This window comes from Oncorhynchus clarkii, chromosome 12, assembly GCF_045791955.1.
Source record: "Oncorhynchus clarkii lewisi isolate Uvic-CL-2024 chromosome 12, UVic_Ocla_1.0, whole genome shotgun sequence".
NCBI classification, from domain to species: Eukaryota; Metazoa; Chordata; class Actinopteri; order Salmoniformes; family Salmonidae; genus Oncorhynchus; species Oncorhynchus clarkii.
In genome coordinates, this window is record NC_092158.1 from 92,334,900 (window position 1) to 92,357,584 (window position 22,685).

At 49.4% G+C, this 22,685-nt stretch overlaps 1 protein-coding gene across 4 annotated transcripts in view; it reads right to left on the reverse strand.

Annotated features, from left to right (window-relative positions):
* Positions 1 to 563: 563 nt before the first annotated feature.
* Positions 564 to 22,685, reverse strand: part of LOC139421665 (cytokine receptor-like factor 3) — a 36,319-nt gene continuing 14,197 nt past the window's right edge. For 2 of the 4 annotated variants that reach the window (XM_071172751.1, XM_071172752.1), the window contains exons 3-10: positions 16,137 to 16,344; positions 14,291 to 14,378; positions 13,818 to 13,995; positions 13,021 to 13,090; positions 5,400 to 5,564; positions 3,983 to 4,121; positions 3,701 to 3,813; positions 566 to 3,154 (exon numbers count right to left, since the gene is read on the reverse strand). In XM_071172751.1, the coding sequence (XP_071028852.1) occupies positions 2,886 to 3,154; positions 3,701 to 3,813; positions 3,983 to 4,121; positions 5,400 to 5,564; positions 13,021 to 13,090; positions 13,818 to 13,995; positions 14,291 to 14,378; positions 16,137 to 16,344 (1,230 nt within the window). In that variant the 3' untranslated portion in view covers positions 566 to 2,885. Of the gene's footprint in view, positions 3,155 to 3,700; positions 3,814 to 3,982; positions 4,122 to 5,399; positions 5,565 to 13,020; positions 13,091 to 13,817; positions 13,996 to 14,290; positions 14,379 to 16,136; positions 16,345 to 22,685 lie in introns of all 4 variants that reach the window. The other 2 variants (XM_071172755.1, XM_071172753.1) reach the window with 2 other exon arrangements.

Sequence of the window (22,685 nt, forward strand, 5' to 3'; positions counted from 1 at the left end):
TCTCATGGATACGGTTCTAACACTACTAGTCACGTTACTGTAACTATCTCATGGATACGGTTCTAACACTACTTGTCACGTTCTCATGGATACGGTTCTAACACTACTTGTCACGTTACTGTCTCATGGATACGGTTCTAACACTACTGGTCACGTTACTGTAACTATCTCACGGATACGGTTCTAACACTACTTGTCACGTTCTCATGGATACGGTTCTAACACTACTGGTCACTATCTCATGGATACGGTTCTAACACTACTGGTCACATTACTGTAACTCTCATTCACATGTTAGGAAAGGGGATAGACCTTCAGCGAGCCCGAGAACAGAACTTTTCAGACTGGGCCAGTAGGAATGTGCCCAACTAGCCCGTCAGACCAGCCAAATGTTGTATTTCCAACCCATGACACGGGCCGGCACATTTTGGACCCCGTTGTTACCCTGGCTAGTAGAAATGGTCTGCTAGCCTGGCTGACCCAACATCCTGACTTCTGTCCATCTCTTGGTGTAGCTCCAATTTTGGATTGTTTCATATTTCAGACACAAAAAAATTACCAAAAATAGATGACTAAGCAATTTATTGGATGTTTCTGGGACATTCGTTCTGTACTGAAGGAAGACACAAACACAGATGTCAATAATAAGCCTGATAACAAGCAGGACTGGGGTCAATGCCATTTTAGGAAGTCGACTCACATTCCACTTTAACGCAAATCGGAAGTTCAGTTAAACTCCCCGAATTGAAATGAAACTGAGCCCCCAACCCTGATTACAAGTCACAGTCAGCATTCCAAATGGCACCCTATCTGATGCACTTCTTTTAACCGGCCCTATGGATCCTGGTCAAAAAGTAGTGCACTAGATAGGGGATAGGGTGCTATTTGGGACTCAGACACACAGTTAAAGGAATCTGAGACGGCTGTTTGCATGAAGAGGGTGGTGGATGACAAGACAGCTGAGGACGACCCCACTATAACAGGTGGCCTGGTTCCAACCCAACCCCACACTCCTTCCCTTGCGCCATTGGCAGCCTTTCACTGATATCAGATGATTTGGACGTGAAGCAACACTGCCACAGAGTAACTATACAGCTATATACTGTATCCAAGCTATAGCTTTTATCTAGCAGTGTCTTACAGCATGTATGACCACTGTTAACCTGTCACACTCCCCGAGTGGCGCAGCGGTCTAAGGCACTGTATTGCAGTGCCAGAGAAGTCACTACAGACCCTGGTTCGTTTCCAGGCTGTCACACAACCGGCCATGATCGGGAGTCCCATAGGGTTTGGCCCAGCATCGCCCGGGTTAGGGGAGGAGGGTAGGCAGTCATTGTAAATAACATTTAGTTCGTTCCTGACTTGCCTAGTTAAATAAAGGTTCATTTTAAATTTGAACCATCGAACTCAACAGTCAGTCTGCTGAAGAGCGCTCTGTAACCACAGCAACCATACCATCTCTGCAGAACCGCAGGAAGCAACCCACAACGGCCCCCTAGTCCCTATAGTGGTCTAGAGGAAATGGGATGCCGTTTTGAAAATATGAATTCACCTCTCACAAGTAGAACAAGTTCCCCCAAAAATTCACATGAAAGTACATCAATGTCTACAAGGGAAGTTACATTACATGGTTGTGAATACTGTTAGCAAAAAAAACTTTTTAAAAAGCACATTAAGAGCATGAAATCTGATCTGAATCGGATTCAGAACACTTACAGAATCTGAACGTTGTACACCGCATGAGTTCTGCTCACACCGAGCTAGAGAACTGAAAACTGGGGTCGACGGGGAGAGGAGAGACCGACGAAGAAGAGGTTACGATCTCTGGAGTGAGTCGTTTTTCACAGTGATGGTGTTTTATTCTGTGGTAAACCAGACCAGCATGCTTTGCAGCTCAAGTGTTTGATGAAAGGCAACGTCTCACTTCTCTGAGCGAGACCACCTTATTGTTAACCATGTATGTGACAAATAAAATTTGATTTGATTTGATTGTTCACACATTCAAAAGTTTAAAAAAAAACAATTTTAGGACGTTTGGAGAGAATGTGCATCTGAAATAGGGCACAGGAATGACACCCTATTCCCTATATAGTCCACTACTTTTGACCAAGGCCCATAGCACTATGTAGGGAATAGGGTGCCATTTCATGCACAGCCTGAGTGTGTCTTGAAAAGGAATAATGATTGGTCAGTTCTGGTACATCAGTCTGTATCAGATGGCAGGATATCGTATCAGACAGGTCAGAAAGGGCTTTGTGTACATTGTCCATCCAGGTGCCCAAGAGGAGAAAGTTGAGATTTTCTGATACCGGAGCAGACAACTCTCAGCCATCACCAGTCATACCTGGAGGAAGCACAGATCGCTGCGCCAGATGAAACCTTTCCCGGGGTGAAAGGACCAGATGAGTCACAGTGGGTTAAAGAGGGGTACATTTACTGTAAACAACAGTTGAATTCACATTTAGAAATACCCCAACACTGAACAGTTGCTATAGGGGGTAGAGGCTAAGTGTCGAAGGCAGTGGTATTCAAAGGCGAGGATCGCGACCCCCCCCACTAAACAAATAGTACGAGTACAGATTATTGTATGAGACAATGTACAAACGTATTTGAAAAATAAAATTGAGTACATTTATTTTGGTTTCTTGTAAATGTCATGAATTAAGGGTTATTCGTTGATGTAAAAATCTAAAATGTACTGTTTTTTTATTATTTTGGGGTTGGGTTCATGAAAAATTGCACACAACAAAATAGAGTCCCTGCTAAAAAGTTTGAATAGCACTGGTCTAGGGGTTGATTTGGGACAGGACAACTCCAGCAGACAGGACTGTTACCCTGCTTGTCCCTTTGTGTTGACTGACAGGTCTGCTGTCCAATCAGCAGCCTCAGAACACCAGCACCTTCCAACCAGGGTGGGCTAAGGAGCAGCCAAAGAACAGGCAGTCCACCCCCTGGTCCAGCAGCCAATCAAACACCACTTCCCGGTTCCCTGAGCCAATCGTAACCCTCAGCTTGAAGTTGCCTCCGTCGCTAAGGTTGTTGTTGTTGCTAATAGGAAGTAGGTTGACCACTTCCATATCGAAGGTCACAGCAGAGCCGAGGGTGATGGAAGGCAGCTGGTTGGTCATCTCTTTACCGTTGACAAACACTGCTCCTGGAGGGGAGAAGAGGGGGAGAGAGAGAAGAGGAAGAGAGAGAGAGAAGAGGGAGAGAGAGAGAAGAGAGATAAAGAGAAGAGGGAGAGAGAGAAGAGGGGGAGAGAGAGAAGAGGGAGAGAGAGAGAAGAGGGAGAGAGAGAGAAGAGGGAGAGAGAGAGAAGAGGGAGAGAGAGAAGAGGGGGAGAGAGAGAAGAGGGGGAGAGAGAAGAGGGAGAGAGAGAAGAGGGGGAGGGAGAGAAGAGAGAAAGAGAAAAGGGAGAGGGAGAAAGAAGAGGGGAAGAGAGGAGGGAGAGAGAGGAGAGAGAGAAGAGAGAAAGAGAAAAGGGAGAGAGAGAAGAGAGATAAAGAGAAAAGGGAGAGAGAGAAGAGGGAGAAAGAAGAGGGGGGAGAGAGAGAAGAGAGATAAAGAGAAAAGGAAGAGGGGGAGAGAAGAGGGATAAAGAGAAGGTGAGAAAAAAATCTTGACGTTTTACCTTTTAACGCTGCTGCTACTCTGTAATTGTACGCTTTACCAAAATAAAAAGTGACTGTGAGCAACGTACCGTTGGTGGAGATACAGACAGCCTGGTCCCTCTGCAGAGACTCCGCCTCTCCCTCACACCCCACACACACCCCGATACTGTCCCGCTTGTCCATCTGGCCCGTCGCAGAGATCCTACGCAAGCACACCATACACACATTAATCACAGCATAACATTACGCTAGAGATTGTGATGGAGAGAGACAGAGAGAGAGAGAGGGAGGGAGACAGAGGGAGAGAGAGAGAGAGAGGGAGAGAGAGAGACAGGGGGAGAGAGAGAGAGGGAGGGAGTGTGTGCACTGACTTGAAGGTGAGCGTCTGTCCACAGAAGTAGGTTGGAGCGTTGGAGTAGAGAACCCCAGCTTTAGAGGGGGACGAGTCACTCCGCATGGCGATGTTCCTTCTACTGCTGAGGATGTAGCCCTCACTGCCTGGACACCACTCTGGAACACACACACGGTCAGAGAAACACACACACACATGGTCAGAGAAACACACACACAGTCAGAGAAACACACACCACCGAGAAGAAGACAGAAACCATGACAACAGTACATCTTCAGTCGAGGCCCGACTGCATTTCAACAGGTCTGGCTCCAGGAGACACACCTTCTCACGCCACAGACACTGAGACACAGGAGATGAGACAGGATTTTGAGTGATGCCAGAGAGGACGGTGCTTTACTGACACCAACAGCACGGGAGGTGAAATTACAAACTAGGTAGCTAGTGTGTGCTAAGTAGCTAGTGTGTGCTAAGTAGCTAGTGTGTGCTAAGCAGCTAGTGTGTGCTAAGCAGCTAGTGTGTGCTAAGTAGCTAGTGTGTACTAAGTAGCTAGTGTGTGCTAAGTAGCTAGTGTGTGCTAAGTAGCTAGTGTGTGCTAAGTAGCTAGTGTGTGCTAAGTAGCTAGTGTGTACTAGGTAGCTAGTGTGTACTAAGTAGCTAGTGTGTACTAGGTAGCTAGTGTGTACTAAGTAGCTAGTGTGTACTAAGTAGCTAGTGTGTACTAGGTAGCTAGTGTGTACTAGGTAGCTAGTGTGTGCTAAGTAGCTAGTGTGTGCTAAGTAGCTAGTGTGTACTAGGTAGCTAGTGTGTACTAAGTAGCTAGTGTGTGCGTACTAGCTAGCTGCACAAACAACAATGGTTAACATTACACCCTGGACCAGAACTAGTACCCTGACTATTATGTGCCTAACACACTGATGCCCTGGACCAGAGCTAGTGTCTCACGATACACGAGACCAACAAACGTCTACAGGTTACGCGAGCACACACCATCAGAGACACAGAAACACCATCTGAGACACAGAAATACCATCAGAGACACAGAAATACCATCTGAGACGCAAAAATACCATCTGAGACACAGAAATACCATCAGAGACACAGAAATACCATCAGAGACACAGAAATACCATCAGAGACACAGAAATACCATCTGAGACACAGAAATACCATCAGAGACGTACTTTGAGGTTCGTAGACCACACTGTGTCAGCATGCAGAACCTTTAGCTGAACGCATCACCCTGTATCTGCTCCAGGTGTGTCTGTGTTTACCCTGGGGTGTCTGTGTTTACCCTGGGGTGTGTGTGTCTCTGTTTACCCTGTGGTGTGTGTGTGTGTGTGTGTGTGTTTACCCTGTGGTGTGTGTGTGTTTACCATGTCGTGTGTGTTTACCCTATAGTGTGTGAGTGTTTACCCTATAGTGTGTGTGTTTACCATGGGGTGCCAGCGTGGTGTATCCTGTCTGTGGGACACTCCAGGGGCTCCACTCGGTACGTCCCTCCCCCCGGGCACACACCCTGAACAGATGATCAGTGTGGGGGTCCAGGTGTAGGACCAGGAACTCCTGCTCCGGCCCGATGTAGGTGTCTTCGTACTGACCTGAAGGGGAAGATACCAAGGTTAGGACCATCAACTACCATTAACAAAGCACTATTCTAGTAGAAAGTACTAGTCATATTATAAAGTACTATTCATATAAAGTACTATTCATATGATAAATAACTATTCATATGATAAAGTACTATTCCTATTATAAAGTACTATTCATATGATAAAGTACTATTCCTATTATAAAGTACTATTCATATGATAAAGAACTATTCATATGATAAAGTACTATTCATATTATAAAGTACTATTCATATGATAAATAACTATTCATATGATAAAGTACTATTCCTATTATAAAGTACTATTCATATGATAAAGTACTATTCCTATTATAAAGTACTATTCATACTATAAAGTACTAGTCATATGATAAAGTACTATTCATATGATAAAGTACTATTCATATGATAAAGAACTATTCATATGATAAAGTACTATTCAATTAAAACATATTATTCATATTATAATGTACCATTCATACAATTACATTTTAGAATATATTTCACGTTATAATATGATAGAGCTTAATAATATTAATACTATATTAATAAAGTAGTACTAATATGTAATTCTGTGGTTAGGACAACATATCTACAGGCCCAAACAGATTCATGGGATCAGGACTGGTCCCTTTGTTGCCATAAGAGACAGTCGCCGGTCCCTTTGTTGCACTGAGAGACAGTCGCCGGTCCCTTTGTTGCACTGAGAGACAGTCGCCGGTCCCTTTGTTGCACTGAGAGACAGTCGCCGGTCCCTTTGTTGCACTGAGAGACAGTCGCCGGTCCCTTTGTTGCACTGAGAGACAGTCGCCGGTCCCTTTGTTGCCGTAAGAGACAGTCGCTGGTCCCTTTGTTGCACTGAGAGACAGTCGCCGGTCCCTTTGTTGCACTGAGAGACAGTCGCCGGTCCCTTTGTTGCACTGAGAGACAGTCGCCGGTCCCTTTGTTGCACTGAGAGACAGTCGCCGGTCCCTTTGTTGCCATAAGAGACAGTCGCCGGTCCCTTTGTTGCCATAAGAGACAGTCGCCGGTCCCTTTGTTGCACTGAGAGACAGTCGCCGGTCCCTTTGTTGCCATAAGAGACAGTCGCCGGTCCCTTTGTTGCCATAAGAGACAGTCGCCGGTCCCTTTGTTGCCATAAGAGACAGTCGCCGGTCCCTTTGTTGCCATAAGAGACAGTCGCCGGTCCCTTTGTTGCCATAAGAGACAGTCGCCGGTCCCTTTGTTGCACTGAGAGACAGTCGCCGGTCCCTTTGTTGCACTGAGAGACAGTCGCCGGTCCCTTTGTTGCACTGAGAGACAGTCGCCGGTCCCTTTGTTGCACTGAGAGACAGTCGCCGGTCCCTTTGTTGCACTGAGAGACAGTCGCCGGTCCCTTTGTTGCACTGAGAGACAGTCGTCGGTCCCTTTGTTGCACTGAGAGACAGTCGCCGGTCCCTTTGTTGCACTGAGAGACAGTCGCTGGTCCCTTTGTTGCACTGAGAGACAGTCGCCGGTCCCTTTGTTGCACTGAGAGACAGTCGCCGGTCCCTTTGTTGCACTGAAAGACAGTCGCCGGTCCCTTTGTTGCACTGAAAGACAGTCGCCGGTCCCTTTGTTGCACTGAGAGACAGTCGCCGGTCCCTTTGTTGCACTGAGAGACAGTCGCCGGTCCCTTTGTTGCCATAAGAGACAGTCGCCGGTCCCTTTGTTGCACTGAGAGACAGTCGCCGGTCCCTTTGTTGCACTGAGAGACAGTCGCCGGTCCCTTTGTTGCCATAAGAGACAGTCGCCGGTCCCTTTGTTGCCATAAGAGACAGTCGCCGGTCCCTTTGTTGCACTGAGAGACAGTCGCCGGTCCCTTTGTTGCACTGAGAGACAGTCGCCGGTCCCTTTGTTGCACTGAGAGACAGTCGCCGGTCCCTTTGTTGCACTGAGAGACAGTCGCCGGTCCCTTTGTTGCACTGAGAGACAGTCGCCGGTCCCTTTGTTGCACTGAGAGACAGTCGCCGGTCCCTTTGTTGCCATAAGAGACAGTCGCCGGTCCCTTTGTTGCACTGAGAGACAGTCGCCGGTCCCTTTGTTGCCATAAGAGACAGTCGCCGGTCCCTTTGTTGCCATAAGAGACAGTCGCCGGTCCCTTTGTTGCACTGAGAGACAGTCGCCGGTCCCTTTGTTGCACTGAGAGACAGTCGCCGGTCCCTTTGTTGCACTGAGAGACAGTCGCCGGTCCCTTTGTTGCACTGAGAGACAGTCGCCGGTCCCTTTGTTGCCATAAGAGACAGTCGCCGGTCCCTTTGTTGCACTGAGAGACAGTCGCCGGTCCCTTTGTTGCACTGAGAGACAGTCGCCGGTCCCTTTGTTGCCATAAGAGACAGTCGCCGGTCCCTTTGTTGCACTGAGAGACAGTCGCCGGTCCCTTTGTTGCCATAAGAGACAGTCGCCGGTCCCTTTGTTGCCATAAGAGACAGTCGCCGGTCCCTTTGTTTCACTGAGAGACAGTCGCCGGTCCCTTTGTTGCACTGAGAGACAGTCGCCGGTCCCTTTGTTGCACTGAGAGACAGTCGCCGGTCCCTTTGTTGCACTGAGAGACAGTCGCCGGTCCCTTTGTTGCACTGAGAGACAGTCGCCGGTCCCTTTGTTGCCATAAGAGACAGTCGCCGGTCCCTTTGTTGCCATAAGAGACAGTCGCCGGTCCCTTTGTTGCACTGAGAGACAGTCGCCGGTCCCTTTGTTGCACTGAGAGACAGTCGCCGGTCCCTTTGTTGCACTGAGAGACAGTCGCCGGTCCCTTTGTTGCACTGAGAGACAGTCGCCGGTCCCTTTGTTGCACTGAGAGACAGTCGCCGGTCCCTTTGTTGCCATAAGAGACAGTCGCCGGTCCCTTTGTTGCACTGAGAGACAGTCGCCGGTCCCTTTGTTGCCATAAGAGACAGTCGCCGGTCCCTTTGTTGCCATAAGAGACAGTCGCCGGTCCCTTTGTTGCACTGAGAGACAGTCGCCGGTCCCTTTGTTGCACTGAGAGACAGTCGCCGGTCCCTTTGTTGCACTGAGAGACAGTCGCCGGTCCCTTTGTTGCACTAAGAGACAGTCGCCGGTCCCTTTGTTGCCATAAGAGACAGTCGCCGGTCCCTTTGTTGCCATAAGAGACAGTCGCCGGTCCCTTTGTTGCACTGAGAGACAGTCGCCGGTCCCTTTGTTGCACTGAGAGACAGTCGCCGGTCCCTTTGTTGCCATAAGAGACAGTCGCCGGTCCTTTTGTTGCACTGAGAGACAGTCGCCGGTCCCTTTGTTGCCATAAGAGACAGTCGCCGGTCCTTTTGTTGCACTGAGAGACAGTCGCCGGTCCTTTTGTTGCACTGAGAGACAGTCGCCGGTCCCTTTGTTGCACTGAGAGACAGTCGCCGGTCCCTTTGTTGCACTGAGAGACAGTCGTCGGTCCCTTTGTTGCACTAAGAGACAGTCGCCGGTCCCTTTGTTGCACTGAGAGACAGTCGCCGGTCCCTTTGTTGCACTGAGAGACAGTCGTCGGTCCCTTTGTTGCCATAAGAGACAGTCGCCGGTCCCTTTGTTGCACTGAGAGACAGTCGCCGGTCCCTTTGTTGCACTGAGAGACAGTCGTCGGTCCCTTTGTTGCCATAAGAGACAGTCGCCGGTCCCTTTGTTGCACTGAGAGACAGTCGCCGGTCCCTTTGTTGCACTGAGAGACAGTCGTCGGTCCCTTTGTTGCCATAAGAGACAGTCGCCGGTCCCTTTGTTGCCATAAGAGACAGTCGCCGGTCCCTTTGTTGCACTGAGAGACAGTCGCCGGTCCCTTTGTTGCACTGAGAGACAGTCGCCGGTCCCTTTGTTGCCATAAGAGACAGTCGCCGGTCCTTTTGTTGCACTGAGAGACAGTCGCCGGTCCCTTTGTTGCCATAAGAGACAGTCGCCGGTCCTTTTGTTGCACTGAGAGACAGTCGCCGGTCCTTTTGTTGCACTGAGAGACAGTCGCCGGTCCCTTTGTTGCACTGAGAGACAGTCGCCGGTCCCTTTGTTGCACTGAGAGACAGTCGTCGGTCCCTTTGTTGCCATAAGAGACAGTCGCCGGTCCCTTTGTTGCCATAAGAGACAGTCGCCGGTCCCTTTGTTGCACTGAGAGACAGTCGCCGGTCCCTTTGTTGCACTGAGAGACAGTCGCCAGTCCCTTTGTTGCACTGAGAGACAGTCGCCGGTCCCTTTGTTGCACTGAGAGACAGTCGCCGGTCCCTTTGTTGCCATAAGAGACAGTCGCCGGTCCCTTTGTTGCACTGAGAGACAGTCGCCGGTCCCTTTGTTGCACTGAGAGACAGTCGCCGGTCCCTTTGTTGCCATAAGAGACAGTCGCCGGTCCCTTTGTTGCACTGAGAGACAGTCGCCGGTCCCTTTGTTGCCATAAGAGACAGTCGCCGGTCCCTTTGTTGCCATAAGAGACAGTCGCCGGTCCCTTTGTTGCACTGAGAGACAGTCGCCGGTCCCTTTGTTGCACTGAGAGACAGTCGCCGGTCCCTTTGTTGCACTGAGAGACAGTCGCCGGTCCCTTTGTTGCACTGAGAGACAGTCGCCGGTCCCTTTGTTGCACTGAGAGACAGTCGCCGGTCCCTTTGTTGCCATAAGAGACAGTCGCCGGTCCCTTTGTTGCACTGAGAGACAGTCGCCGGTCCCTTTGTTGCCATAAGAGACAGTCGCCGGTCCCTTTGTTGCCATAAGAGACAGTCGCCGGTCCCTTTGTTGCACTGAGAGACAGTCGCCGGTCCCTTTGTTGCACTGAGAGACAGTCGCCGGTCCCTTTGTTGCACTGAGAGACAGTCGCCGGTCCCTTTGTTGCACTGAGAGACAGTCGCCGGTCCCTTTGTTGCACTGAGAGACAGTCGCCGGTCCCTTTGTTGCACTGAGAGACAGTCGCCGGTCCCTTTGTTGCACTGAGAGACAGTCGCCGGTCCCTTTGTTGCACTGAGAGACAGTCGCCGGTCCCTTTGTTGCCATAAGAGACAGTCGCCGGTCCCTTTGTTGCACTGAGAGACAGTCGCCGGTCCCTTTGTTGCCATAAGAGACAGTCGCCGGTCCCTTTGTTGCCATAAGAGACAGTCGCCGGTCCCTTTGTTGCACTGAGAGACAGTCGCCGGTCCCTTTGTTGCACTGAGAGACAGTCGCCGGTCCCTTTGTTGCACTGAGAGACAGTCGCCGGTCCCTTTGTTGCACTAAGAGACAGTCGCCGGTCCCTTTGTTGCCATAAGAGACAGTCGCCGGTCCCTTTGTTGCCATAAGAGACAGTCGCCGGTCCCTTTGTTGCACTGAGAGACAGTCGCCGGTCCCTTTGTTGCACTGAGAGACAGTCGCCGGTCCCTTTGTTGCCATAAGAGACAGTCGCCGGTCCTTTTGTTGCACTGAGAGACAGTCGCCGGTCCCTTTGTTGCCATAAGAGACAGTCGCCGGTCCTTTTGTTGCACTGAGAGACAGTCGCCGGTCCTTTTGTTGCACTGAGAGACAGTCGCCGGTCCCTTTGTTGCACTGAGAGACAGTCGCCGGTCCCTTTGTTGCACTGAGAGACAGTCGTCGGTCCCTTTGTTGCACTAAGAGACAGTCGCCGGTCCCTTTGTTGCACTGAGAGACAGTCGCCGGTCCCTTTGTTGCACTGAGAGACAGTCGTCGGTCCCTTTGTTGCCATAAGAGACAGTCGCCGGTCCCTTTGTTGCACTGAGAGACAGTCGCCGGTCCCTTTGTTGCACTGAGAGACAGTCGTCGGTCCCTTTGTTGCCATAAGAGACAGTCGCCGGTCCCTTTGTTGCACTGAGAGACAGTCGCCGGTCCCTTTGTTGCACTGAGAGACAGTCGTCGGTCCCTTTGTTGCCATAAGAGACAGTCGCCGGTCCCTTTGTTGCCATAAGAGACAGTCGCCGGTCCCTTTGTTGCACTGAGAGACAGTCGCCGGTCCCTTTGTTGCACTGAGAGACAGTCGCCGGTCCCTTTGTTGCCATAAGAGACAGTCGCCGGTCCTTTTGTTGCACTGAGAGACAGTCGCCGGTCCCTTTGTTGCCATAAGAGACAGTCGCCGGTCCTTTTGTTGCACTGAGAGACAGTCGCCGGTCCTTTTGTTGCACTGAGAGACAGTCGCCGGTCCCTTTGTTGCACTGAGAGACAGTCGCCGGTCCCTTTGTTGCACTGAGAGACAGTCGTCGGTCCCTTTGTTGCACTAAGAGACAGTCGCCGGTCCCTTTGTTGCACTGAGAGACAGTCGCCGGTCCCTTTGTTGCACTGAGAGACAGTCGTCGGTCCCTTTGTTGCCATAAGAGACAGTCGCCGGTCCCTTTGTTGCACTGAGAGACAGTCGCCGGTCCCTTTGTTGCACTGAGAGACAGTCGTCGGTCCCTTTGTTGCCATAAGAGACAGTCGCCGGTCCCTTTGTTGCACTGAGAGACAGTCGCCGGTCCCTTTGTTGCACTGAGAGACAGTCGTCGGTCCCTTTGTTGCCATAAGAGACAGTCGCCGGTCCCTTTGTTGCACTGAGAGACAGTCGCCGGTCCCTTTGTTGCACTGAGAGACAGTCGTCGGTCCCTTTGTTGCCATAAGAGACAGTCGCCGGTCCCTTTGTTGCACTGAGAGACAGTCGCCGGTCCCTTTGTTGCACTGAGAGACAGTCGTCGGTCCCTTTGTTGCCATAAGAGACAGTCGCCGGTCCCTTTGTTGCACTGAGAGACAGTCGCCGGTCCCTTTGTTGCACTGAGAGACAGTCGTCGGTCCCTTTGTTGCCATAAGAGACAGTCGCCGGTCCCTTTGTTGCACTGAGAGACAGTCGTCGGTCCCTTTGTTGCACTGAGAGACAGTCGCCGGTCCCTTTGTTGCACTGAGAGACAGTCGTCGGTCCCTTTGTTGCCATAAGAGACAGTCGCCGGTCCCTTTGTTGCACTGAGAGACAGTCGCCGGTCCCTTTGTTGCACTGAGAGACAGTCGTCGGTCCCTTTGTTGCCATAAGAGACAGTCGCCGGTCCCTTTGTTGCACTGAGAGACAGTCGCCGGTCCCTTTGTTGCACTGAGAGACAGTCGTCGGTCCCTTTGTTGCCATAAGAGACAGTCGCCGGTCCCTTTGTTGCACTGAGAGACAGTCGCCGGTCCCTTTGTTGCACTGAGAGACAGTCGTCGGTCCCTTTGTTGCCATAAGAGACAGTCGCCGGTCCCTTTGTTGCACTGAGAGACAGTCGTCGGTCCCTTTGTTGCACTGAGAGACAGTCGCCGGTCCCTTTGTTGCACTGAGAGACAGTCGCCGGTCCCTTTGTTGCACTGAGAGACAGTCGCTGGTCCCTTTGTTCAGAAACGTATTTATCCGTTTTTAAAAGTTATGTTTTATTAAAACATTCCGACTTAGATTATTATAATAATTTTGAATAAATACGATTGACATACCATCACAAAGAAATGAATAAGTTCTGGGATATTAAATCATTTTTGACCTGGGTACTGACCAGACACTGAGCGACGATACTGCAGACGGTAGTCCTGCACCGCAAACTCATCATCCACCTAGAGAGAGACACAGAGCGAGAGAGACATAGAGAGACACAGAGAGAGAGACACAGAGAGACACAGAGAGAGAGAGACACAGAGAGAGAGACACAGAGAGAGAGAGAGACACAGAGAGAGAGAGACACAGAGAGAGAGAGACACAGAGAGAGAGAGACACAGAGAGAGAGAAACAGAGACAGAGAAACAGAGAGAGACACAGAGAGACACAGAGAGAGACACAGAGAGAGACACAGAGAGAGAGAGACACAGAGAGAGAGAGACACAGAGAGAGAGAGACACAGAGAGAGAGAGACACAGAGAGAGAGAGACACAGAGAGAGAGAGACACAGAGAGAGAGAGAGAGAGAGAGAGAGACAGAGAGAGAGACAGAGAGACAGAGAGACACAGAAACAGAGAGACACAGAAACAGAGAGACACAGAAACAGAGAGACACAGACACAGAGAGAGACAGACACAGAGAGAGACAGACACAGAGAGAGACAGACACAGAGAGAGACAGACACAGAGAGAGACAGAGAGAGACACAGAGAAACAGAGAGAGACAAAGAAACACAGAGAGAGACAAACACAGAGACACACAGAGAGACAGAGAAACACAGAGAGAGACACACAGAGGGACACAGACAGAGATGTTATGAAACACACAACCCCACAGTACAGTGTAGTAGTTAGTTAATATCAGTGTCAAAACACCTGTAGAGTGTGTGTGTGTGTGTGTCCTCACCTTACACCAGCGTACTAACACACTGCCAGGTCTCTCCTGGAGCTCCTCTATCTGGACTGGAGGGTGTGAAGAGACGGATCCGTGTCGTGACACTCTGTCTCTCACGGCGTACAGCAGAGAGTCATCCAGCTGGGCAGACACACACGGCACGTCTACTAACACTGGTACCTCCGGGAGGCTGAGACACACACACAGAGACACACACACACACACACACACACACACACCACACACAACGCACACACACACACACAACACACACCACACACACACACAATGCGCACACACACACACACACACACAATGCACACACACAATGCACACACATATACACACACACACACACAATGCACACACACACACACACACCACACACACACACCACACACACACACCGAGTTAACTTTAAGACGACAATGTAAAGGTTATGACATAGTGAAAGAGAGTCTGACAACTCCCTCTCTCTCCTTCACCTGTCCAGATGGATCTGAAGGGCCTTCTTGGTGAAACAGCCCAGCAGGTCCTCCTTCTCCCCCAGACCACAACGGATAGCTACCTCACCTGGAGACAGGGGGAGGGATTACAACCTTTAATCAGTGTTTAATTACAGTGTGAATCATTACATAGGAGATCACTGAGGAGGAGGAGGACAGGAGAAACATGATTCTGATGGTACTGAGGAGGAAGAGGACAGGAGAAACATGATGGAACTGAGGAGGAGGAGGAGAAACATGATTCTGATGGTACTGAGGAGGAAGAGGACAGGAGAAACATGATTCTGATGGTACTGAGGAGGAAGAGGACAGGAGAAACACGATTCTGACGGTACTGAGGAGGAGGAGAAACATGATTCTGATGGTACTGAGGAGGAGGAGGAAGAGGACAGGAGAAACATGATTCTGATGGTACTGAGGAGGAAGAGGACAAGAGAAACATGATTCTGATGGTACTGAGGAGGAGGAGGAAGAGGACAGGAGAAACATGATTCTGATGGTACTGAGGAGGAAGAGGACAGGAGAAACATGATTCTGATGGTACTGAGGAGGAGGAGGAAGAGGAGGAGGAGGAGGAGGAGAAACATGATTCTGATGGTACTGAGGAGGAGGAGGAAGAGGACAGGAGAAACATGATTCTGATGGTACTGAGGAGGAGGAGGAGGAGGAGGACAGGAGAAACATGATTCTGATGGTAATGAGGAGGAGGAGGAAGAGGACAGGAGAAACATGATTCTGATGGTACTGAGGAGGAGGAGAAACATGATTCTGATGGTAATGAGGAGGAAGAGGACAGGAGAAACATGATTCTGATGGTACTGAGGAGGAGGAGGAGGAGGAGAAACATGATTCTGATGGTACTGAGGAGGAGGAGGAAGAGGACAGGAGAAACATGATTCTGATGGTACTGAGGAGGAGGAGGAGGAGGAGGAGGACAGGAGAAACATGATTCTGATGGTACTGAGGAGGAGGAGGAGAAACATGATTTTGATGGTAATGAGGAGGATGAGGAGAAACATGATTCTGATGGAACTGAGGAGGAGGAAGAGGAGAAACATGATTCTGATGGTACTGAGGAGGAGGAGGAGGAGGAGGAGAAACATGATTCTGATGGTACTGAGGAGGAGGAGGAGGAGGAGGAGGAGGAGGAGGAGGAGAAACATGATTCTGATGGTACTGAGGAGGAGGAGGAGGAGGAGAAACATGATTCTGATGGTACTGAGGAGGAGGAGGAGGAGGAGGAGGAGGAGAAGAAACATGATTCTGATGGTACTGAGGAGGAGGAGGAGGAGGAGGAGGAGGAGAAACATGATTCTGATGGAACTGAGGAGGAGGAAGAGGAGAAACATGATTCTGATGGTACTGAGGAGGAGGAGGAGGAGGAGGAACATGATTCTGATGGAACTGAGGAGGAGGAAGAGGAGAAACATGATTCTGATGGTACTGAGGAGGAGGAAGAGGAGAAACATGATTCTGATGGAACTGAGGAGGAGGAAGAGGAGAAACATGATTCTGATGGAACTGAGGAGGAGGAAGAGGAGAAACATGATTCTGATGGTACTGAGGAGGAGGAGGAGGAGAAACATGATTCTGATGGTGTGTAAGAGTCATAATAATTTGAGAGGTGATTATATTATTATATTATATTATTATTATATTAGTCCTGTTACACACAGTGTGTAAGGGACATGTGTATTTTGCATATCCCTACTCCCCCTGAGACAGTCTCAAGGAGTGGGGTCACGGCCAGGGTCACCTTGTTAAGTGCCTTGCTCAAGGGCTCGGGGATTTGAACCATGCGTCCCTCCGTCTATCTATACCTCACCCTCTCGGAGCAGCTCGTCTGCAGTGTTGACTCCGTGTTCTATGAGTTTCTGACAGTCGTCCAACGGTCGAACGCTGTCCTGCTCGATGACATCCACCTCGCTAAGGAGCACGCTCAGACGCTCCGTCAGGAGGCGGGTCACAGCCGTCTGGAGCTCTGAGAAATGACGCTTCAACCCCTCTCTGGCCTGAGACGAGCTGCCTCGTACCTGGAGGAGCGAGAGGAGAGGAAGAGAGAGGAGGGAGAGAGAGAGAGGGGGTGGGAGAGGTTCAATTGATATGCTAACTTTGTACCAAAAATGCTAAAACGCACTGTTTCCAAATCGTAACCAGTCGTAACCAGTCCCCCAACGGAACAGGAAGCTGGTGGTTAGTCGTTTGCAGTGAAACTTAGTCTCTGTTTCAGTTCCTCTTAACAGACAATCATGCTGAGCTGAACTCCTGTCATTATGAAACTACCAGACTGTCTCAGTCCCAAATGGCACCCTTAGTGTCTTTATAGTGCACTAGTGCTCATAGAGAGGAGGGGCCCATAAGGGAGAAAGGGCCAATGGAGCTCTGGTCAAAAGTAGTGCACTATATAGGGAGCTTTTTGGGACACACCCACTAACTGACAGTCCTCCTCTCACTATGACTGACTATGAGAGAGAGAGAGACCAGAGAGAGAGACCAGAGAGAGAGAGAGAGACCAGAGAGAGAGACCAGTGACAGAGAGAGAAAGAGACCAGTGAGAGAGAGACCAGTGAGAGAGAGACCAGTGAGAGAGAAAGACCAGAGAGAGAAGGGGAGACCAGTGAGAGAGAGAGAGAGACCAGAGAGAGAGAGAGAGACCAGTGAGAGAGAGACCAGAGAGAGAAGGGGAGACCAGAGAGAGAGAGAGACCAGAGAGAGAGACCAGTGAGAGAGACCAGTGAGAGAGACCAGTGAGCGACCGAGAGAGAGACCAGTGAGCGAGAGAGACCAGTGAGAGAGAGACCAGTGAGCGAGAGAGACCAGTGAGAGAGCGACCAGTGAGCGAGCGAGAGAGACCAGTGAGCGAGCGAGAGAGACCAGTGAGCGAGCGAGAGAGACCAGTGAGCGAGCGAGAGAGACCAGTGAGCGAGCGAGAGAGAGAAGGAAACAGAAGAGCAGAGGAGCTGCACTGATAAACAAGAGAAAATAATAGTTGGATGAGGATGGAAAGACCTACATAGAACACTATCAGAGATCAGTGTGTATGGACAGCAGGACACAGGAAATGCCTCACTGGAGCCATTGCATCACTTCCTGGTGTCTATCAGTTTTGTGGAGATAAGGGCAGTATCCTAAATGGCACCCTATTCTCTATATAGTGAACTCATTTTGACCAGGACCCAAAGGTAGTTCACTATGGAGGGAATAGGGTGCCATTTGGGATGTTGCCAAAGATCATGTATATTTTGGGACGGTGAAGGATGGGAAAGCTAATATTGTCATCTGGAATACAATGACATGTCCATTGGGAGTAGAGGGCATACAGGCTGGGGAGAGAGAGATAAGAGGTATGAGAGAGAGAGGAGTTAGAGAGAGCGAGATACCAGAGAGAGAGAGAGTGAGAGGAGAGAGAGAGCGAGCGAGATACCAGAGAGAGAGAAAGAGACCAGAGAGAGAGAGAGAGAGACCAGAGAGAGAGAGAGAGACCAGAGAGAGAGAGAGAGAGAGAGACCAGAGAGAGACAGACCAGAGAGAGAGAGACCAGAGAGAGACAGACCAGAGAGAGAGAGACAGACCAGAGAGAGAGAGACAGACCAGAGAGAGAGAGACAGACCAGAGAGAGAGAGACAGACCAGAGAGAGAGAGACAGACCAGAGAGAGAGACAGACCAGAGAGAGAGACAGACCAGAGAGAGAGAGAGACCAGAGAGAGAGAGAGACCAGAGAGAGAGAGAGACCAGAGAGAGAGAGAGACCAGAGAGAGACAACTACAGGATGTTTTGACTCCCTCTCTTCCAGAAGCCAGAAGTATCTAAGACACACACACTGCTCACGGACGTCACACCATCCTGGTAATCTGTGTGTGTGACAGAGCAGCATTTCCTGCCTGCCTCGTCTCATATTACAGTGATGATGACTCATCCCTGGGGAAGAGGGGGGTTATGGAAAAAATGGCCCAAAACTGGACTCTACAGCTGGGAAAGGAGAGAGATGTGTGCCAGATAATGGGGTGGGAACAGTGGGCCCAGAGAGCAGCAGAACAGAACCAGTCAGTAGATAAAAGTGTGGAGGTTATATACAGGGGGTACTGGTACAGAGTCAATGTGGAGGTTATATACAGGGGGTACCGGTACTGAGTCAGTGTGGAGGCTATATACAGGGGGTACCGGTACTGAGTCAGTGTGGAGGCTATATACAGGGGGTACCGGTACTGAGTCAGTGTGGAGGTTATATACAGGGGGTACCGGTACTGAGTCAGTGTGGAGGCTATATACAGGGGGTACCGGTACTGAGTCAGTGTGGAGGTTATATACAGGGGGTACCAGTACTGAGTCAGTGTGGAGGTTATATACAGGAGGTACCCGTACAGAGTCAGTGTGGAGGTTATATACAGGGGGTACCGGTACTGAGTCAGTGTGGAGGTTATATACAGGGGGTACCGGTACTGAGTCAGTGTGGAGGCTATATACAGGGGGTACCGGTACTGAGTCAGTGTGGAGGCTATATACAGGGGGTACCGGTACTGAGTCAGTGTGGAGGCTATATACAGGGGGCACCGGCACTGAGTCAGTGTGGAGGCTATATACAGGTGGTACCGGTACTGAGTCAGTGTGGAGGCTATATACAGGGGGTACCGGTACTGAGTCAGTGTGGAGGCTATATACAGGGGGTACCAGTACTGAGTCAGTGTGGAGGCTATATACAGGGGGTACCGGTACTGAGTCAGTGTGGAGGCTATATACAGGGGGTACCGGTACAGAGTCAGTGTGGAGGCTATATACAGGGGGTACCGGTACCGAGTCAGTGTGGAGGTTATGTACAGGGGGTACCGGTACTGAGTCAGTGTGGAGGTTATATACAGGGGGTACCAGTACTGAGTCAGTGTGGAGGCTATATACAGTGCCTTGCGAAAGTATTCGGCCCCCTTGAACTTTGCGACCTTTTGCCACATTTCAGGCTTCAAACATAAAGATATAAAACTGTATTTTTTTGTGTAGAATCAACACCAAGTGGGACACAATCATGAAGTGGAACGATATTTCAAACTTTTTTAACAAATCAAAAACTGAAAAATTGGGCGTGCAAAATTATTCAGCCCCTTTACTTTCAGTGCAGCAAACTCTCTCCAGAAGTTCAGTGAGGATCTCTGAATGATCCAATGTTGACCTAAATGACTAATGATGATAAATACAATCCACCTGTGTGTAATCAAGTCTCCGTATAAATGCACCTGCACTGTGATAGTCTCAGAGGTCCGTTAAAAGCGCAGAGAGCATCATGAAGAACAAGGAACACACCAGGCAGGTCCGAGATACTGTTGTGAAGAAGTTTAAAGCCGGATTTGGATACAAAAAGATTTCCCAAGCTTTAAACATCCCAAGGAGCACTGTGCAAGCGATAATATTGAAATGGAAGGAGTATCAGACCACTGCAAATCTACCAAGACCTGGCCGTCCCTCTAAACTTTCAGCTCATACAAGGAGAAGACTGATCAGAGATGCAGCCAAGAGGCCCATGATCACTCTGGATGAACTGCAGAGATCTACAGCGGAGGTGGGAGACTCTGTCCATAGGACAAATCTGGCCTTTATGGAAGAGTGGCAAGAAGAAAGCCATTTCTTAAAGATATCCATAAAAAGTGTTGTTTAAAGTTTGCCACAAGCCACCTGGGAGACACACCAAACACGTGGAAGAAGGTGCTCTGGTCAGATGAAACCAAAATTGAACTTTTTGGCAACAATGCAAAACGTTATGTTTGGCGTAAAAGCAACACAGCTGAACACACCATCCCCAATGTCAAACATGGTGGTGGCAGCATCATGGTTTGGGCCTGCTTTTCTTCAGCAGGGACAGGGAAGATGGTTAAAATTGATGGGAAGATGGATGGAGCCAAATACAGGACCATTCTGGAAGAAAACCTGATGGAGTCTGCAAAAGACCTGAGACTGGGACGGAGATTTGTCTTCCAACAAGACAATGATCCAAAACATAAAGCAAAATCTACAATGGAATGGTTCAAAAATAAACATATCCAGGTGTTAGAATGGCCAAGTCAAAGTCCAGACCTGAATCCAATCGAGAATCTGTGGAAAGAACTGAAAACTGCTGTTCACAAATGCTCTCCATCCAACCTCACTGAGCTCGAGCTGTTTTGCAAGGAGGAATGGGAAAACATTTCAGTCTCTCGATGTGCAAAACTGATAGAGACATACCCCAAGCGACTTACAGCTGTAATCGCAGCAAAAGGTGGCGCTACAAAGTATTAACTTAAGGGGGCTGAATAATTTTGCACGCCCAATTTTTCAGTTTTTGATTTGTTAAAAAAGTTTGAAATATCCAATAAATGTCGTTCCACTTCATGATTGTGTCCCACTTGTTGTTGATTCTTCACAAAAAAATACAGTTTTATATCTTTATGTTTGAAGCCTGAAATGTGGCAAAAGGTTGCAAAGTTCAAGGGGGCCGAATACTTTCGCAAGGCACTGTACAGGGGGTACCGGTACTGAGTCAGTGTGGAGGTTATATACAGGGGGTACCGGTACCGAGTCAGTGTGGAGGTTATGTACAGGTTAGAGGTCATTTGTACATGTAGGTAGGGGTGAAGTGACTATGTATAGATAATAAACAGCGAGTAGCAGCAGTATACAAGAGGGGGGGGGGATCAATGTAAATATTTCTATAATTTCTATAAATTGTTCAGCAGTCTTATGGCTTGGGGGTAGAAGCTGTTGAGGAGCCTTTTGGTCCTAGACTTGGTGCTCCGGTAGCACAGAAAACAGTCTATAACTTGGGTGACTGGAGTCTGTGACAAGTCTGGCTGAGCAGTGACAGTACGGGGAAGGTTTCAGCCACAACTCTCTGTCAATCGCCATTGGTGCGGCAGCATAGCCTAGTGGTTAGAGCGTTGGACTAGTAACCGGAAGGTTGCAAGTTCAAACCCCCGAGCTGACAAGGTACAAATCTGACTGCACAGCCGAGAGTTCTCCAGGACCATTCATCTAGTATCAGGAAGTATCAGTTAACCCACTGTTCCTAGGCCGTCATTGTAAATAAGAATTTGTTCTTAACTGACTTGCCTAGTTAAATAAAGGTAAAACAAACAAAAAAGTTTTTAAATTGTAATTTACTGGGAAGCCAAATGTAGATTTAAAGGATGGAGAATCCTCCTGGTTTATTGAAGCCCCACCAGGTCGCCATCATACACAACTAGTCCCAGCTACGCCTCACAAAAGGACAAGTTTGAAATGAACCAATGAACATTTGAATATTGATCACAACGTGCACATAGACTCTGTTTTTTGTTTTTTTACGGAATGTTTTTCAGCTCAGATTTACTCAGCATCGTCACAGTATTTAAAAAATATATAGATTCCGGGTTTCACAGTGCAGACCGAACCCGAGGGCCCCGTACTGAACGATTCAGCGCCAGTACCGTTACACCCCGTATTCAGTAGATGGGAATTGAACCACAGAAGTAGTTGTTTTATACACACTACGTCATCACACACTGCCTTTCACCTGCAACACGTCAGCTGGATGGAAGCTGGGGAAACGGAGACATCTTGGTTTTAATCAGGATTCTAGAACATTCTGATCTGTCGCCAGATGGATGGAAACATCTCTCTGGGGGGGGAAACGGAGACATCTTGGTTTTAATCAGGATTCTAGAACATTCTGATCTGTCGCCAGATGGATGGAAACATCTCTCTGGGGGAAACGGAGACATCTTGGTTTTAATCAGGATTCTAGAACATTCTGATCTGTCGCCAGATGGATGGAAACATCTCTCTGGGGGGGGGGGGCGGAGACATCTTGGTTTTAATCAGGATTCTAGAACATTCCGATCTGTCACCAGATGGATGGAAACATCTCTCTGGGGGGGGGAAACGGAGACATCTTGGTTTTAATCAGGATTCTAGAACATTCTGATCTGTCGCCAGATGGATGGATGTTACAGACGCACATGAAGTCCTCACCTGAACTAAACAGCCTGTTCTCAATAGAATGGGGTTGGACGACTCCGCCTCCGGTTTGGCCAATGAGTCGTGTTTGTCTCTCTCTCTCTTTTCATATACCTCTCTTTCTCTGTTTTACTTTTAGAGGAGCAGGAAATAACAACATCGTTTACAATTAGCCTGAAGGGGGAGGGGAGAGGGAGGAGGGGGAGAGGGGAGAGAGGAGAGGAGGGGAGAGGGGGAGTCTCTCTCTCTCTCTTTTCATATACCTCTCTTTCTCTGTTTTACTTTTAGAGGAGCAGGAAATAACAACAGGAGAGGGAGGAGGGGGGAGAGGGAGGAGGGGAGAGGGAGGAGGGGGGAGAGCAGGAGAGGGAGGGAGGGAGGGGAGGGGAGAGGGAGGAAGGGGGAGAGGGAGGGAGG